This window comes from Perca flavescens, chromosome 20 (assembly GCF_004354835.1).
Source record: "Perca flavescens isolate YP-PL-M2 chromosome 20, PFLA_1.0, whole genome shotgun sequence".
NCBI classification, from domain to species: domain Eukaryota; kingdom Metazoa; phylum Chordata; class Actinopteri; order Perciformes; family Percidae; genus Perca; species Perca flavescens.
In genome coordinates this window covers 5,073,186-5,092,795 of record NC_041350.1, presented here as the reverse complement: position 1 = coordinate 5,092,795, position 19,610 = coordinate 5,073,186, and the positions used below count along the sequence as shown (strand labels likewise).

Here is a 19,610-nt window from a genome sequence, read left to right as displayed (position 1 = left end):
GCCTCAAAACACACCGACAAGTCTGGTCGCCGGTTACATGACAGGCCACCGCAGCGGGACAGGTTGCGTTTCTCCAAAAGTTGAGTCGGTCTCAACTTTATAACACTATTGAAGGAAAACAAATATTCAAATCCCAAAATTGTAAATGGAATAACCACCCAACGTAGGAATATCCGAATAGTCGAATATATTTGGATCCAGCCCTACTTCTTACCCGCAGATATATTTTCCCAACAATTTCAGACACAGGAATTTAAGTTTCTGCCCCGCTTACAATGTTGAAGCATAACCTACGCCCTTGCCTGAGCCTACGGATCCGATCAACATGATGTGTGCTACACCGATATCCCAATAACCTAATGCTGCTTTTTGGTTTTCTTGCAACGCAAAACATTTGAAAACACCAAAGAAATCACTGTATTCCATACAGGTGATGTTAATCTTGTCAGCTTCCCTCTGTGGAAACTTTGTGGGCGTTTGGCAGCCCACATGTGTACTTTCATTTCCAACGCCTACGCTTGTGAAGGAGATGAAATAATCCTCTGCTCAACATCCCTGCCTTTATGACTCATTTGGCAACAGAGCTTTCGCACCCTCTGAAAAAAAAAAAATCCCAATTCATTTATTGCACAGTTCTGATGTGACACATTTGGCCTTTTGCCAAATATTAACATATACACTGCAATTGATATTGTAAATTTCCGCTGCTGTGTGAAGCATCGTGATCCTTGTTTGATTGGGCATGCTGACGGCTGATTGATGTCTGTTGATATGAAAAGGAAGTAGAAAGAGCAGTTGACAAAATATCAATACGCCAATATATCGTTGTTCTTTGTGCGATACGAGAATTGATACCCTGGCGCCAAAGGTTGTTATTGTGTTGTAATTGTTGGAGCTTGTATTGCAAGACACATTTCCGTGTCTACAGACAATAAAGTGCCATCTATCTATCTATCTATCTATCTATCTAATCTTGATATCTTAATTAATTAAATAAAGTGCGCTAAATAGATTTTCCTGCTCCCAGGATCGCTACTTCATGGCTCCTTGGGGTGGCGCTCAACACATAAATTATTTTGGACAATATTGAAATCACAATTATTTAACACGACTACTCGTTGACTTTTGGAAAGAGGTTGCATTTATTGAACTTAACCAGTTCAACGAATCAACAGTGAAAACACCTTGAACTGTGAAATTTTCAATGTAAAATAAAGCCTAGAGCGCCGCCTACTGTGCAGTCGAATCACGAACGCTGTGTTTGAGCTATGTTACTGGTTACTGGGTGCACGGCGTTTGTTGTTCGACTGGTCATGACTGTTATCCGAGATGGCGGCCGCGTGTAAACATGAACCGTACTGTCTTTATAATCTATCTTTGTAATAAATTGTCTGTACACTTACAAAGTTCAAACATCATGCTACCATTGAAGTGTGGTGCTATTTTGAGCCTTGTTAGTGGTATCAAATAGTGATTTACCCTGTGCCCCAAAATCTAGCGTTAGCAGCTAACCACCGGTTTGCGGTAGCTTATTTCAAGCTAGAGACACATTCGATTAGCATGAAAACATATCCCAGAGAACAGTCGACTCGGTACACATATGTTATTAACCCCTAGGTTCATTTTGCGCTGGAATTTTCCTTTAATGCAGATGGAGTTGTCTCGGAGCCAACTGCATCTTAAGACACCTGCACATTTACTTCAACATTAAGTCGTGGCGGTTGCTAAGTGCGGAGTACCTCCACAACAAAGACTGTATATTGCCTTTTGAAAAACACAGTTGAATGTGACACCATGTACCTATTAGCAATTCGGTATTTGTTAACTAACATTCCACACCGGTGAGAGCATGTGAAGCTAATGAGGTAAATGTAATCTAGACAAACTAAAAGTAGCAGTGTCAAAAAAAAGGCGGCCGAGCAAGTCCACAAGACTTTTGATCCTCCTAAAGGTGCAGAAATCCTCTAATAAGCCCTGCGCGCTGAGCCTCAAACTGTCCGTTTAAGAGTCAAGTAGCAGATGTAAGCGCTGAGATGGAAACAAAAGGCAGTGAACCAGAAACATGGAGACGGTACAAGGCATCACAGACCATTGAGGCCTTTTAGACCAGCGGCACAACTGTTCAGCGATGCCTGGCGTGTGAAGAATTCAACTCGTTCAGCCAGGAATTGTGTTCTCACCTCAGAGTCTGTATGCCAGCAGCGCTGCTCCTCCACAGACTAACCACAGCCCAGAACATGCTGACGTTAGCTTGTTCAGTCAAACATCAAAACGTAGCCTATTCGGATTAGAAAATGATTGTTGTAAACATCCATCACAGTTCACAGACCCACTTCCTGCTACAACTTTGATATACTGCACTTACTGAAGTTGTGTGCACACAGTTTTCCTGCACAACAATTTCGCACCGATTAAGCACAACTTAGCCTTAATTTATTTGCCATAAGGCAAGGCAAGGCAGCTTTATTTGTATAGTACATTTCAGCAACAGGGCAATTCCAAATTCTTTTCATAAAACATTAAAGAGCAGTTAAAAACGATAAAACAACCAGATAAAATACGAGAATAAAATGTACAGTGCACTAGAGCTGGGCAATATATCGATATTATATTGATATCGTTATATGAGACTAGATATCGTCTTAGATTGTGGATATCGTAATATCGTGATATGACATAAGTGTTGTCTTTTCCTGGTTTTAAAGACTGCATTACAGTAAAGTGATGTACTTTTCTGAACTTACCAGACTGTTGTAGCTGTTCTATTATTTGCCTTTACCCACTTAGTCATTATATCCACATTATTGATGATTATTCATCAAAAATCTCATTGTGTAAATATTTTGTGAAAGCACCAACCGTCAACACTACAATATCGTTGCGGTATCAATATTGAGGTATTTGGTCAAAAATATCGTGATATTTGATTTTCTCCATATCGCCCAGCCTTACAGTGCAGTATAAGAAATAAAAAATTATTTAAAGAAAGGCAACATCAAAAAGAAAGGTCTTCAGCCTTGATTTAAAGAACAGAGAGTTGCAGTGGACCTCCAGTTTTTTTGGGAGATTGTTCCAGATATGTGGAGCATAAAAGCTGAACGCTGCTTCCCCCTGTTTAGTCCTGACTCTGGGGACAACAAGTAGACCTGTCCCAGACCACCTGACAGGTCTGGGTGGGTCTTAGTGTAGTAGCAGATCAGAAATGTATTTTGGCCCTAAACCGTTTAGTGATTTATAAACCAGCAGAAGTATTTTTGAAATCAATTCTTTGAGGCACTGGAAGCCAGTGTAGAGACTTCAGTACTGGAGTGATGTGATCCACTTTCTTGGTCTTAGTGAGGACTCGAGCAGCAGCGTTCTGAATCAGCTGCAGCTGTCTGATAGATTTTTTTAGGGAGACCTGTAAAGACACCGTTACAGTAGTCAAGTCTACTGAAGATAAAAGCATGGACAAGTTTTTCCAAATCCTGCTGAGACATAAATCCTTTAACCTTTGATATATTCTTGAGGTGATAATAGGCTGACTTTGTAATTGTCTTAATGTGGCTGTTGAAATTCAGGTCTGAGTCCACGACTACACCAAGATTTCTGGCTTTGTCTGTCGTTTTTAACATTGTTGTTTGAAGCTGACACACACACACACACACACACACACACACACACACACACACACACACACACACACACACACACACACACACACAATCTTTCCACAATCTTCCCTAGTGAAAATTTTAAAAAGAAACGTTGGCATTTGGCATCCTTGAATGTAATCCTGGGTTTTGCAGAATCCCTGCTGTATCGGGGTTCTGGTCCGGAAATAGAGTTGAAAGCAGCAAAATATCTTAGTCTGCTTTTCCTGATCATCCAAGTAAAGTGAGAGTAGAGAGGCTCTTCTCAGGGTTACAAATGGTCTCCTGATGGAAGCAGATTAGACCGGTGAGTGCTCTACATTAGTGCTGCTTGACCCATGGGCAACACTCTTATGTTACGTGTGTGTGTGTGTGTGTGTGTGTGTGTGTGTGTGTGTGTGTGTGTGTGTCCGCACTTGTAGGACAAAAGGTGAAGGTATTGATGGGGAGTGAGAAGGCATGTGAGCCAAAGTAGCTAGGTCAGCTATTCAGCATCTATAGATTGGAACTTAATCGCTGGTTAAACACACACACAGAAACACTTACACACAATGTAGACATTGCCCTCACCCCTCACTGCTCATACCAACACATATGTATTTTCTCCATGTGCCGTCTTCCGAGGCCCTGTACTCCATTTACTACCCATAACCCCTCGCTCCTACAGCAGGCCACTTGCCCTTCACACACATCGAGCGGTCCTCTGACATACGAGCACTCTGTCAGCAGCGCTGGCTACACGCCTGAGGGAAGAAGGGGTTTCATTTGCACTAAATCCAATTGCACTTGACAATGGCAAGATGAGTATACAGGGTTGCAGGAGGCTGAGGGATTGAGCAAATACTGTTAGCAATGACCTCACAGGTCATTTATCAGGATCTCAATGACCGCAGTGCAAGTGAGAGCTTCCCCACAGCTGCTTTCGCAACAAAGGCTCATTGTTAAAATGGGAGACGCTGATGTCATGGCGGTATATTTCTGGACGAGATCCGACTCTCCCAGGGGAGGGCCCCGGTAATGGAGCGAGGACTGGGTGCTATCTTTAGCTGCGAATTGTTTGTGGGGGAATTTCTTCCTGTGATAAAGTTTCGTCTCGATTTGTTTTCATGAGTTTGATCGGTTGACGTGAGAAGTAAGTATGCCGCACATCAAGCAAGCAGGCATCTTTAGACCCAGTAGGATTTGTCCCGATCAGCTTTTATGGCCCCCTGATCTAATTTTTTTTTTAAATGCTGAATGTTTGCCAATACCAATAAAAGAAATTTAATTAGCAAAAATAACTAATTAAACAAAGTAACTAAAAGATGTCTTCAACTTAGTGCTGCTATCATTTTATGTCAAACTCCTATATAAAATCCTCTTCTATTTAGAACGGTGTAGAATTTACTGACATAAATGATCGGAGTAAGGCGATCAGTTCAAATTTTTAAGGTCCTATGACATGCTGCTTTTTGGATGCTTTTATATAGACCTTAGTGGTCCCCTAATACTGTATCTGAAGTCTCTTTTATATAGACCTTAGTGGTCCCCTAATACTGTATCTGAAGTCTCTTTTATATAGACCTTAGTGGTCCCCTAATACTGTATCTGAAGTCTCTTTTATATAGACCTTAGTGGTCCCCTAATACTGTATCTGAAGTCTCTTTTATATAGACCTTAGTGGTCCCCTAATACTGTATCTGAAGTCTCTTTTATATAGACCTTAGTGGTCCCCTAATACTGTATCTGAAGTCTCTTTTATATAGACCTTAGTGGTCCCCTAATACTGTATCTGAAGTCTCTTTTATATAGACCTTAGTGGTCTCCTAATACTGTATCTGAAGTCTCTTTTATATAGACCTTAGTGGTCCCCTAATACTGTATCTGAAGTCTCTTTTATATAGACCTTAGTGGTCCCCTAATACTGTATCTGAAGTCTCTTTTATATAGACCTTAGTGGTCCCCTAATACTGTATCTGAAGTCTCTTTTATATAGACCTTAGTGGTCCCCTAATACTGTATCTGAAGTCTCTTTTATATAGACCTTAGTGGTCCCCTAATACTGTATCTGAAGTCTCTTTTATATAGACCTTAGTGGTCTCCTAATACTGTATCTGAAGTCTCTTTTATATAGACCTTAGTGGTCCCCTAATACTGTATCTGAAGTCTCTTTTATATAGACCTTAGTGGTCCCCTAATACTGTATCTGAAGTCTCTTTTATATAGACCTTAGTGGTCCCCTAATACTGTATCTGAAGTCTCTTTCCCGAAATTCAGCGTTTGTGCAGAATTACATCCACTAGAGCCAGTGGGGGAACTCATATTAATGTTTAAAAACCTCATAAAGTGAAATTTTCATGCCATGGGACCTTTTAATATCGCCTCTGATCCGATCGGGACATCCCCATTTGCTTTTATTTGAGATTTTTTGATTCAATAGTGTATGTTAGTTGGCTCAGAGCTTGGCCTCATGCTTTATCGGCACCTTATCACCTTATCTTCATTTTGCCCAGCCCTACTAGAAACCCTTACTGCGTACCCGCCAGACTGCAGTAAAGGATTTGAGGCCTACCTTGGTCGTGGGTCGGGTGCCCATTCCTCCTCCGCTGTGCGGCCAGCTCGCTCCTTTTTGCTCGTCAGTCGGTGTGAAAAAGCTGCACTCAGTTTACAGTTCATTTGTAGACAATTTAGATGCGAACATTAACACAACTTGGTGTGGAAACGTTGCCACTAATCAGAAACGCAACCCTCTTCCGCTGACTCTCGTCTCTCATTCAGTCTCTCCGAGTACAGTTTGCAATGAAATGCAGATATTCAGGTACAGATAGCCATGCTCCCCAGACTTTTCATCATCAAAATTTCAATTTGTCCAATACTTTGTCAGATTAGAGGCCTGCTAAACATCTGCATGTTCACGTTGTCATTAGGCTTCGAGTAGTGAGAGATGCCGAGCAAAGTTGCTTCCAACTTGTTGTATTCATTGCCCCGATTAACTCTCATTTACACTAACTGTGTTCTATTTCTCTGAATGCAGGGTGAGGAATATTTGTAAAACATCTGCATAAGATCTGTTTTCATAAATCATTTAAGTTGGGCAGTGCCTCTTTTAGCAAACATATACTGTATGTCATCAGATGTTTTCACAGAACTTGGCATTCTATATTTCTCTCATAAATGCACACGCACACACACACACACACACACCACACACCACACACACACATCCTGTATGTATAAGCACCACTCAGTACACCCCACAGACACCATCGGCAGATGAAAATAAGACATAATCAGGGCACGGGAGAAGACAGGAAAGGGTGGAGGAAAGTAGGGCATAGCAGTACATTGGACTGCACCTACACACAAACACACGCACACACGTACACACTCACACACTCACAGAGCAGAATTGGTGAGTTATTAGGGTTTGTTAATTCATATTTGTGTGTAGCAGCAGCTCTGGGGGAAGGTCCCTGCCTGGTCTTTGGTTCTGCTGCTCCTGTGATGAATAATTCACTCCTGGATGTTTCTACACTGCCTGCTGGGCTGCACCGTGCGTGCGTGCGTGCGTGCGTGCGTGCGGGTGCGTGTGTGTGTGTGTGTGTGTGTGTGTGCGTGCGCGCTTGTGCGTGCATGCCTGTGGCTACTTTTGCCCGTCTCTGGCTGTCTCAGGGGTCTGACTGGCGTTGGATGGGTGCGTTTGATTGATGGTTCTGTCGGGTTGAATGTAGGCTAACAGAGCAGCTGGCTGATGAGGGGAAGGTGCTGAGCTGCATTATGGGAAATACTGGCAGTGCCACTTGGACAGCAGGGAACTCTGCTGCTCTGCTTCACCAGGGTTAGGCCTGTTGATTGTGAGTTTGAAAGAGCTGTATTTAGACATCACCAACTGTAGTGGAAGAGAGTGCTCTGTGCTGTGACCAGGGTCAATAGGTCCTTCTAAAATGTCCATTATTTCATTGGCTGACCACAGACCCAACTGTTCTGATCATGTTGTTTTAAGACTGTAAGAAAAATGACTAGGATGGGGAGGGGGTTGAAGCTTATGCCCCCAGCACTATGACTGTATTAGAGTTGTGAAGTGGAAGAAGCTGCTAATAATACAAACATGTTTTTCTTCATTCTGTCTGTCGATTTGATCGGGACGGTTAACTTTAGCACTGATATATATCATGAGACATTTCCAAAAACGAATTGCCGGTCAGTCTGACATTTATTTAAAGAAGTAACATGTAGGCTTATTTTCTGCTTTTGGTCTGTTTTGCTGGCAACAGATGTGATAGTTGCTTTCGGCCGTACCATCTAAACACAAAATATTTAGGTCAATCACTGGAAATAAAAAAAAAAAAATATTGATGTGGTGGGAAAACAATTGATTTTAAAAATCACGATACATTCCATTTTCAAGTTTTTTTTCTCCAATCCTTAATCATTACGGCTTAATAACACACCCTTCATGAGTAAAAAACACACTGTGCCATTTATGTGGCTTACATATTTATATATTTTCTCCTGTATCGTACATATATAACTGGCTAAACGTTATATGGTGTCACATGCTGCTACGATTCTTCACTGTAGCCCAGTTACACTCTCCTCCTCCCCCCCTTCCTCCTCTTCAGTTGTAATTTTGCAGTTTGGGGATTATGGATATCAGTTAGCTGCCTGTCAGCCCAGTGTGCTGCTGAAACATCCCAGCCTCTCCTCACACATTAATGCACGGCCCAGACGAGATGATGAAACCACTGGCAATGTCTTGTTTACCAAAGCCCCTCAACTCTCTCTGAACAATTTACCCAAGTGTGGATTGGGATGGGGAGGGGGGGCATGACAAAAAACATGGAGAAGCATAGCTTTAAACGTCCAACACCGGGCTGTTTCAAAGCGAGGAATGTGGAAATGTTAATGCAATGTCTCAAAAATAATGCCTGTATTTTGTTGTACTGGTATATAGGGCTGCACAATATGAGGAAAATATCTAATTGTGATTATTTTGACTGATATTGCGATGGCGATATGATTCACGATATTGAAGGGAATGATCATGTTTGTATCATTATTCTCATTTTCATTGACTAATATTAAAATTAAAATGATTATAGTGTGATTTTTGAGAGGATCTGGACCAAACAAAGATTGTTTTTGTTTAGTCTGTAGGATAGGATCTGTAGGCGGGACGTCTCTGTCTTCATACTTCATTCAGAATGGTTTGACACATATTTTGCCTTTAACAAATATTGCGCCCCCCTGCGATTTTGAATATTGCACTAGTCCATATTGCGATTTCGATAAAATTGCGATTAATTGTGCAGCCCTACTGGTATAGTGACTACCTGCCGAGCGTCCTCTGGCTCTGCTTCTCACGTCTCAAGCAATCATCTCTCCTTTTTATAATCTTTAGAAGCAGTGGTGGAATGTAACTAAGTACATTTACTCATTTACTGTATTTAAGTACAAATTTGAGCTACTTGTACTCTACTTAAGTCTTTTCTTTTCACGCCACTTTCTACTTCTACTCCGCTACATTTCAGAGAGAAATATTGTACTCTTTACTCCACTACATTCATCTGTTACAGCTTTAGTTACTTTACAAATTAAGATTTACATGGGATTCCTTATTTGAATCATTTACAGTCATTTTGAAAGATACGTTTGCATAGTATTTTGTTTTTGTTGGTTTTTCTCTCCTACTCAACTGTTTTCTGTGAGGTAGATTGTGTGAGACGGGAGATGTAGTTCACTGAGTGGTTTCACACAAAACGAAATGGTCATATGACAAACCTACGGCTAACTGAGACTTTCTTCGGTTGAAAAATTATCTTTTACGAACTTGACGAACATCATATTTGTAATCCATGGTTCAATTAAAACGGGATAAAAAAATATTTGCCTCTCCCCGTTCACTACCGTTCATATTTTTTCCGAGTTAAGGTCCAATGTCCACCGGAAGGGCCGGGACTTTGGCTCTCTATTAACACGTCTGACAACACGTATCACATGACCGCTCACACACACTGGGCATGTGCGTGCCGGTGTAAACAGGAAGCAGATTGTCTGTCGTTAACTCTCGTGGATGTATTAAGAGAACGTTAACTCTGCGGTTTGACAATCGTGGAGGTAGAAGTTGAAAATACAGAAAATAGTTTGGAGAAAGAACAATGGCAAATAGCCCCCACCCTCACACTGAACAAAGTCAATCAACACTGTTCTGTTCATCTACCTCGTGTATATTTCAAACTCACAATTACAATCTTGTTATTAATATATTACCATTGCACTGAACTGCCTTGCAATATATTTATATTTAAATCTTAAATCTCAGACTATACTGATATTGCACTATTCCTTCCCTCTCTTCAATTGTTATTGTATATTTTTTTGTAAATTTGTAAATTATTATAATTAATTAATAGTATGTTTTTTATATATCTTACTGTCCTTTCTGTTTTTATTCTTTATATGTTAAGTAAGTGTTGTACTTTGAGAGCAAAGTTTAACCGGACTCAAATTCCTTGTTTGTTTACGCAAACCTGGCCAATAATGCTGATTCTGAAGTACAAGGTGGGAAATTATTAGCTTGGGCCGACATCGAGCTGGAACTGTTACTGAAAGGTCTGTAAGCTACCTAACTCAGACGGACTGACATGCGTCGTTGTTTCCAAAGGTCTCCGTTTGTGCCCATCCAGACTACAACGCAACCCCAGAGTTTTCAAACCACAACGGGGGCAGCAGTGTTTCCAAATGCCTCCGTTTTAGGGCCTCAGAAACGCTGCAGTATTGTGGACGCGAAGCGTAAACGTAGCAAAAGATGTTTGTTTTTAAACCAAAACGTAGTAGTGTAGATGTAGCCCAAATTGTATTGTGATCACCTCCTAATGACGGTGATGATGGTCCGGGCAAATACTTTGTTCAAGAGCAAAATATCTGCAGAAGATTTCTGCTGTACACCTTTTTCACGGCAGACATTTTGACATAGCAGGAAAAGCCCAGGTGTATTCAAAACCATTAATGATGGCTGCTTTCCACTTAGGAGAGGTCCTGGTATTAAACCATTACTGATGGCTGCTTTCCACTTAGGAGAGGCCCTGGTATTAAACCATTAATGATGGCTGTATTCCACTTAGGAGAGGTCCTGGTAGATGGCTCCCACTGGAGAGGCCCTGGTATTAAACCATTACTGATGGCTGCATTCCACTTAGGAGAGGCCCTGGTATTAAACCATTACTGATGGCTGCATTCCACTTAGGAGAGGCCCTGGTATTAAACCATTAATGATGGCTGTATTCCACTTAGGAGAGGTCCTGGTATTAAACCATTACTGATGGCTGTATTCCACTTAGGAGAGGCCCTGATATTAAACCATTACTGATGGCTGCATTCCACTTAGGAGAGGTCCTGGTATTGTGCATGCTGACTCACTGAAATAGCTTACTGGGACACTTGATGGAACTGAGCCATCGTTAAGGTTATCAATTTCAGCTGTGCTTTTCCTACTATGACAAGTCAACATGTCTGCTGTGAAAAAAAGGTCCATGGACTCAGGTTCAGGTACAGATGAATATATCCACGGAATCAGGTCTGAAATCCCTTCTGACAAACACTTTGGCCCACGACAAGGTAACTTCAAAACCTGCTGGATCTCCATGAAGTCTTGCTGATGAAAAGAATAGTTTTTTGGGATAGTGATATAGGCTGTATAACGATTTGACAAATGTAGGTCATATCTCATTTAAAAAGGTAAATATATTGCAAAACAGTCATTTTAAGAGAATGGAAGTCAACTTCTTCTCCTTGCGTCAAAAAGTGGCAGAATGATATGGTTTCTTGTTTGCACCTTGAAGAAATTCGTCTCTCTTTGTCCAATTCCCACGATAAATGTAGGAAGATTCGGGGCCCCTTCACTGAACTGGGACCTGACCTCTTTTTTTTGGCATGTGTATTTCTACATTTTCTTAGCTTTGAACAGATTGTGTGCCGGCTGTTTGTCTGTTTTTGTTCTGTTTTTTTGTTGTTCTTAATGTTTTTTTCTTTGTCTTACTTTGTCATTTGTATATAATTGTAAAATCTGCCTCAGTGGGAACCGCTCAATCTCAATGTGTAATATAGTCTGTTTTTCATATCAGTTTAAAATAAATTAACTGATATCCTGATTCTATTTGTTATCATCTCCGTTTTGTAAATTTCCTTAATCAGCTTCCGTTTTCCTCTTTCTGGTGCAGTTGGTTTCGGCCGATTTATCTGCTTAAGTGCTTAAAGAGGTACTTAGCAGATGGGTGAGAGAGTACCGGAGGTGTGTTTGCTCTGTCCCCAAAGACCGTGTGCATCGACGTGCACGGTGATATCCAAAGTTATGCTTATTTCGGTGCATCATTGCAATTAAACGATGCAGGAGAACAGCATGTGCATATGGTTACAGCAGCGCCGTCCCACGCCTTCCCCAACTTTGCTTGAATAACACCTTGTTGAAGGAATCATAGTTTCTTCTCTCCATAATGATGAACTTATTGTTTGCTATGTATTATTACTTATTTAGAGAGAGAGAGAGAGAGAGAGAGAGAGAGAGAGAGAGAGAGAGAGAGAGATCCAGCACTGTAGGCTCTGTCCCTTAAAGCAGGGATTTTCAACAGGGGGTCCTAGACCCCTAGGAGGTTAGGAGAGTTAATGCAGAGTATCCTCCAAATTATTGTAAAAATTAAAAAGTCTTAACATGAATCCATATATTTAGCCAATATAAATCCCCACTGCCTACTGGCCTATAGGCCAGCTTGTCTCTAAGGCCATCCACAGATACAGTTCATCCTAAGGATTCACTGTGCCACGTATGTTTAACATTAAAAAGATGGTTCGAGAGGCTATTTTGCAGAGGCACTGGGGCTCCGTGCAGTGCTTAGCCCAGGACGATTGTGATTGGTTTAAAGAAATGCCAATAAACCAGAGCACGTTTTTCTCCCATCCCTGATTGCTGTGTGGACTAGCCAGACCTTCCTCCGCAGCACTGTGGAGGAAGGTCTGGCAAAGCAAGACTAATACTAATTCAACCGCTTCCCACTTTTTCAACTATTCTCACTACTTCACCTTTTCTTACACAATTCAAGCCAGCAATCCAGTGTAGCATCAGCCCTTCAGCATACAGCATTTACACCACGATTTCTTCAGAGATTGCATTCTCTAGTTACTTATGTCTACAGTAGTGATGTATTTATAAAGGGTTATCTTAATGTGATTTAACCGACCCAGTATATCGTTGGTGTTCAGTTTGTTGGATATTATTATTACGTAGGTCTGATGTTTGGTGCAAATAACTATTTCACCGTTTTCTTTTTTTTTTTTTGCTTTTTACTTGAGTGTAAAACTAAAAGTTCTGACTCAAACATGTTTAACTTGAAGGTTAATTGTTGACAAAGAAATCTTAACCCTCGTATTGTCCTCCCGCCAACTATGCAACTTTTTCTGCTGCTTTTTCCAACGTTTTTGTCACTTTATTTTGTCGTTTTTGTTACTTTTTTCCAAGTTTTTTTTTTCCAATGTTTTTTTTTTCCCCCAACGTTTAAGTTTTTTCAGTCATTTTTGTCACTTCTTTCACTTTTTTTTTTTTTTTTTTTTTCAAATGTTAGAAAATTAAATAAAACACCCCAAAAAGAAAGTAGTGAACTGGTCATTTATTTTACTTATAAAGAGCGTCGTATGGATCCACGTTATTTTATTTTGGGCATTTTGGTTGATAGAAACCCACATTTCTGACATAGAAACTTTTAGAAAATGGGTCAGATTTGACCAGAGGACAACTGGAGGGTTTTAAAGGTAAACTCTGTAGGAATCTCTCCCATCTAGCGGTGAAAGTGTATTTTGCATTCAAGCGAATGCTCTCTAGCGCCTCGCTTTTTCAAATGTGTGTTGCAACTACGGTAGCCGTTATGTACCAAGAAGCTATGACAACATGTCTTCCAATTTTCGCTTTTTTGGCGACGAGGATTCCTTCTCCTGTGGCTCGCCATAAGTGCGATCCTCCATTATGAACTGAAGTGCAGTGCAGGCTTTCAAATTTGCCGGGGCAGTGACAAGCGCCTCTCGCTGATCTCCTTCTCCGTTTCAGCTGGGTTCAGTCACGTGACACTGGCTCTGAACGAAAACACGCTGTGGATTAGCTAGACAGGTAGGCTAGTGCTCTATGTCCCTCTCAGCGATTAGTTTTTCAAAATGGCGGTACAACATGGAAGCCTCCTTGGACTTGCCCGTCCGATGTAAATACAGATAAGAAATTCGCTTACGAGGATAAGTCAGATCATTGGCAGATGTCGTTTTACACCAATGAGGACATATTTATGAATGAAGACATTGATTTTAGCTAATAAAATACTTAAAACACAACACAGTGTACCTTTAAGCATAAGGTCTACTTGCTCAACATTTTCCAAGAGCTCTCAGACACATCTGAGAGTGAGTCAGCATGCACAATACCAGGGCCTCTCCTAAGTGGAATGCAGCCATCAGTAATGGTTTAATACCAGGGCCTCTCCTAAGTGGAATGCAGCCATCAGTAATGGTTTAATACCAGGGCCTCTCCTAAGTGGAATGCAGCCATCAGTAATGGGTTTGGACACACCTGTGCTTTTCCTACTATGACATGTCTGCCGTGAAAAAGGTCTATCTTAAAAGACTGACCTTAGTGTGGTGATAGCCAGACTAGCGGAAATGCAGAACTGAGCTGATTGTTTAATTATTGCAAGTAATATTGTTATTGCGATATTCCGCAACGTTATCTCATATTTTCCTTACCTGACTGTTTTAGCTGTTCTGTTATTTGCCTTTACCCACTTAGTCATTGAATCCCCATTACTGATAATTATTGCTCAAAAATCTCATTGTCTCATTTTTTTTCTATTATATAGGCTATAGCTCTACATACTATACTTGTTTGTTCTTCCACTGACTGAATTGTACTGTGTTCCTACCTCCTGATTATATTTTGTAATTTTGATTAAAAACAGTCCACTGACTGGACCTTGCGCTAAGATTGCGAAGATCTTAGCCAATAGTCTGAGGAAGAGAATAGATGACTAGACACAAAGAGCAATGTTAGGGAACGCCTTTCCCCTTTCCTTTTGTTCTCCCTTTCGGGAGGCATGATGCATGAACAGAGGAGTGCAGCGGGTAAATAGTGGTAGAGAACAATGTGTAGGCATCATGAAAAGCAAACGAGAATGCTGTGAGCCCCAAGTGTTCCTGAAGGGGAGGCTGAGGAGATGATCCGCAGTGTTGAGATGATTGGCCCGTGGGCCACAGGGAGAAAAGCCAGAACACTGCTTCAGCAAGCCCCCCACCCCCCTCCCTCCCTCCCTCCCCTCCCTCCCCCCCTACCCCCTCCCCCCCCCCCTCCCCCCCTCCCTCCGGATGCTGGGCTCTGCCTATTCAAAAGCAATGAGTCAGCAGAAAGCTGCCCCCTCCGTGTCTGCTGACAAACACACACACACACACACACACACACACACACACACACACACACACAGCTCAGGGCTGATGAGACAGACAGACTGCATGCTCAGCTGTCTGTGTTGGGGCTTTATGTACTACAGCGTTGAAATCAAACACAATGGATACAGCTGTCTGCAATCAATATGGAAGGATGCGTTATATCTATATTTCTATCTAATGATATTTACTTCTTTAATATATATATCTATATATATATAGATATATATATATATATATATCTCTTCCAGTTTATTACAATCCAGTACAATAACCCTGCAGTGATCAGCCCTTAGCAGAAAGAGAGACGGAGCAGGGACCCCCTGCTACATATTGTAAAATTGTGAATCCTTAAGCTTAATTGTATCTGTGGATGGCTACCTTGGTGGCTAGCTTACTCATCAATGTTGTGTTTTATTTTCTTTTTAAAACTTTAGTGCGTAGCTTTTTGATATTAATAAATATCTGTTCCATTCAAGCCAAATGAGTTTCTACAAAGCTAATTAAGACTATCAGATAGAAGATACCGACCTCTTCTGAAGAGTCCATCATGTTTTTTTTAATCCTCCGTGTCCTCCTTACTACTACTAGCGACTGCGTGGAGGAGGGGCGGGGGCTGTGCGTGATCACAGAAGGCTTGTATCATGTGGACGCGCCAACAGTGTTGTTGTCATTACTTAGAATTCCTCATGGGGGAGACAGAAACTACGCACTATAGCTTTAAATAAATATACTGATTTGTCTTTGCTTATTATATGTTGGAATGGTGAAATGTTTTTTTTTTTTTTTTAGACATTTCAATTGTTGAAAAAAATCTTCTTGGAAAAATGTAACTGTAATTTGGTGGCCCCCTTGCAGTCACACTGAAGAACCCCTAGGGGTCCCAGGACCCTCTGTTGAAGATCTTTGCTCTTGTGTAATATTGCTTAATTCTGAAACGAGAACCTCAATTGGATACACAATTACACATACTGCAAACCTTACAGACTAAAAAACTCTTGCAGGCTCTTCATTTTCACAATGCATCTTTTATGCATCAATGCAATTTTAAATCCTGCTGCGCTTTGCTACCATGTTGCCCCCCCCCCTGATCCTAGTCTCATAGCCTATTTCTTTCCTCTGCGCAGGGCGCTAGAGAGAGTGATGTCGGCAGACGAGGAGCGGGATGGCGAGGCGGCAGCGCCCGTGTACGTGTACGAATCCAAGGTCCACTGTGCCAACGTGCTGCTGAGCCTGGAGGAGCAGCGGCGGCAGGGCATCCTGTGCGACGTCACCGTGCTGGTGGAGGGAAGGGAGGTGCGCGCGCACCGGGCCGTCCTCGCTGCTAGTAGCCGCTACTTCCTGCAGGCCCTGCTCGGGCACAACAGGTCACCAGGCCAAGCGGAGCCCATCATTGACCTGCCAGACAAGGTAAAGGGCTACAATGACTACACAGAACACTCAGACTATGTTCACACTTGGCGTTTTTTTTAGGGCTGTCAATCGATTAAAAAAAATTAACTAATTAATTGCACAATTTGCTGTAATTAATCGCGATTAATCGCTTTTTTAAATTGAGACTGAAGCTTATAATAATGGATATTTAAATGCTAAATCACTTAACTTTGCAAATATGAAGAAAAAACCAAACAAGGAAAGGTTCTGCTAAGTTCAGAATGTTTAATATCTTTCAGAACAACAGCAGCAACAGTTTGGCTTATTTAGTCCTGCTGAAGGCTGCTGAAACGGCTACAAACTGTCTGACTTGAGAGCAGATTTTTGTCACCGTTCCCGGCTGCTGTCGCCTGCTCTCGTCTACTTTACAGGCGAGGAGCAGTTCATCTCCAACGAGCCGAGAGTTCAGTCGCCGGCAGGGCAGTCGGGACTCACCCGGAAATGGCGAGCAGGATGAGGTGACTAGAGTCTCTCAAAATCTGACGAAAATCTTCTAACCTGACCTTTGTTGAGCTGAAATGAAGACAGATTCAGCAACTGCACGGCCTATTTCTCGCTTAAAATGTTTTCAGAAACATGTTTCAGTGAACTATTTTAGTACAATATGAGATCGTATTCTGAACGGCCGCCATGACAGTCTGGCTCTCAATATCCGGAGAAAACAAACCCATGTGACGCGTTCGTCCAATCAGCTGCCGGTTTTCATTACTTGGGCAACAATACAGAGTAGCACCGCCTGCTGTTATGGAGACGTATTACGTTTCTCAGCCGCCACATGAAGTAAACAAACACAGCTGCGTTAATTTTGTTAATTTTTTTTAACGAGTTAAATATAAAAAAATTTATTTTGACAGCCCTAGTTTTTTTTTAAGCTGCCAGCGTCTGTTTTACATTATAATCCTGTGGAGTAAACCGTGTTTTCAAAAAAGTCCCTGCCGACTTCTTTTTTTGCAGCTCAGAGCGTCTTTTTTTGAAGTTGGAAAAAAGTTTAACTTTTCTGAAAAAAAACCCGCCCTACTTCAAGCACTTTTTTGATAGCCGGCCAATGACGAGCGGAGTAGCCAGACCTGTCGTTTTCATAACAACAAGAAAAATTGGAGTCAGAGCACAGCGAGTTATATGATATGACCGGGTGCTTCGTGTACAGGGAACTGGCTTTGTTTTATCTAACGTTAGCACCACCACTCTCGCGCTCTCTCTCCCCTCTCCTCTCTCTCTCTCTCTCTCTCTCTCTCTCTCTCTCTCTCTCTGTTCTTTCTCTAGCTCGCTCCACCGGTTTGTTTTATCTAACGTTTTTTTTTCACTACAAAAGCGCCCTAGTCTACTTTTTCTTGTCAAAAAAGACACCAAGTGTGGACATAGCCTTAGGGAGTTCCACAGGAAGTGAGGTCATTTTAAAAGAGAAATGTTAGAGGAACTTTCAAAGTTCATTACCTACTTCTTTTACATGTATCTGTGTTAGATAGCTGGATAAGCTTGGATTGATCATTTATTTTTTTATCCCATTACATTTTTACACTTAACATGTATTTATTTACTGTGCTGTTTAGTAGCTTCTTTTTTTTGCTTCTGGTTCAGCGTGGCAGGTGTAGCTTGCTGTCATTTGTCATGGTCCTTGATAAGAAAAGTTGGAAGTTGAAGTTGAAAGTGTGGGAAGATAACCCTGATGAAGTCTGGAAACTACAACCATGGCTGTACAAACAAGTCACTCAATGTATTACGTTGTGTTTTGCCTCATCTGTTAGAATCAGAATCAGCTTTAATGGCCAAGTAAGTGTGAACACATACAAGTAATTTGACTCTGGCTTTTTGTAGCTCTTAATGCACATACACAGGAATAAATATACGTCTAAAAACAAGTACAACAAAGCTGAACTGTTCTCATCGTCTCACTATATATATATACATTTTTTTATCATCATCACAATATCAACTGCTGCAATATACACATCACTAAAGGCTTTGACACATCGCAGTAGACACAAAATAGATATTTTGTATGTGTTGAAAGAAAATATCAGTAGAAAACTGCACTTTTAGTGGTGCCTTTTATATTCAATATAATGTTCAGGTTGTCCATAGAAGAATGTTGGAAGTGATTTCCTTTGATTTTGTTTTAATCCAACAAGCAATTTGTTGTATTGTAGAAGAATACTAAAAGAAGCAGAAATGCAAAACTGAGTACACTTTAATATCTGTTAATTTGCAAATATCATTTTGGCATATCGCATATTTTCCTTATATCATGCAGCCCTAATATATATATATATATATATATATATATATAGGAAATGTTGGACATTAATGTAAATGTGGTTACATTGTTAGTTGCTGCCGTTTCCATTGACCACCTGGGCTGATCAGGGAACAGTTTCTGATTCCAGAGGCTGATGTTTCCATACAATGCCCCAGATCTGTCACACTGATAAATATGTCTGTGTGACTCCACCTTATACAGTAATCACTCGCGCAGGCCTCCACCACGTCAAACTCCATCCCCTAATGCCTGTTGCCTGTAAGCATGGCTTTATTTTCCACATGCTTTCTGCTGTCCGTGCACTCCTCATAAATTACTGGAACTCACTGTGGCTCAGTCTGTTAATTAGTGAATAAATGTATGTGAGTGTCACAACCGCTGCAAAATGACTCGTTTCCCTATCAGAATTTGATCCATTCGGTCCGATAACCTTTCAAAAGTCTAGAAGAGACGCACGATTAAATCATTCAATCCCCATTTGAAGTTAGCTGAGCGCTAAACCAGAAGTGAGCTAAGCCGGCGGAGGTCTCTAGTGCGCCGGCTCTATGGGCCACACAGAGAGGAAGCAGCGCCGATCGTCTGGGTCATTTTATATGCAGTTGAACTTTTTTGGCCTCATTCCCCACTGATCCGGGCTCTATATCCAGTTCTCTTTATAGATCCTTGATTTCACTCAGTGTACATCTATCATACAGCTTCAAGACGATAGAGAATATATATTATACAGGCAGACAGTGTGGAATAACCTGTTTTACCTTAAAGCTACTTCAGGGGAAAGAAAATGGGAAAACAAGATGTTAAGTGTAGGGATGTGCCGATCACAAGTATCGTATCAGAGC

General features: G+C 41.3%; 1 protein-coding gene across 2 annotated transcripts in view; it reads left to right on the top strand.

Moving 5' to 3' along the window:
- Positions 1-19,610, top strand: part of bach2a (BACH transcriptional regulator 2a) — a 52,245-nt gene that overhangs the window by 18,684 nt on the left and 13,951 nt on the right. Inside the window, exons 1-2 of one of the 2 annotated variants that reach the window (XM_028566104.1) lie at positions 11,145-11,228; positions 16,208-16,490. In XM_028566104.1, coding sequence (XP_028421905.1) covers positions 16,224-16,490 — 267 coding nt within the window. In that variant the 5' untranslated portion in view covers positions 11,145-11,228; positions 16,208-16,223. Of the gene's footprint in view, positions 1-11,144; positions 11,229-16,207; positions 16,491-19,610 lie in introns of those variants that run through there. The other variant, XM_028566103.1, reaches the window with a different exon arrangement.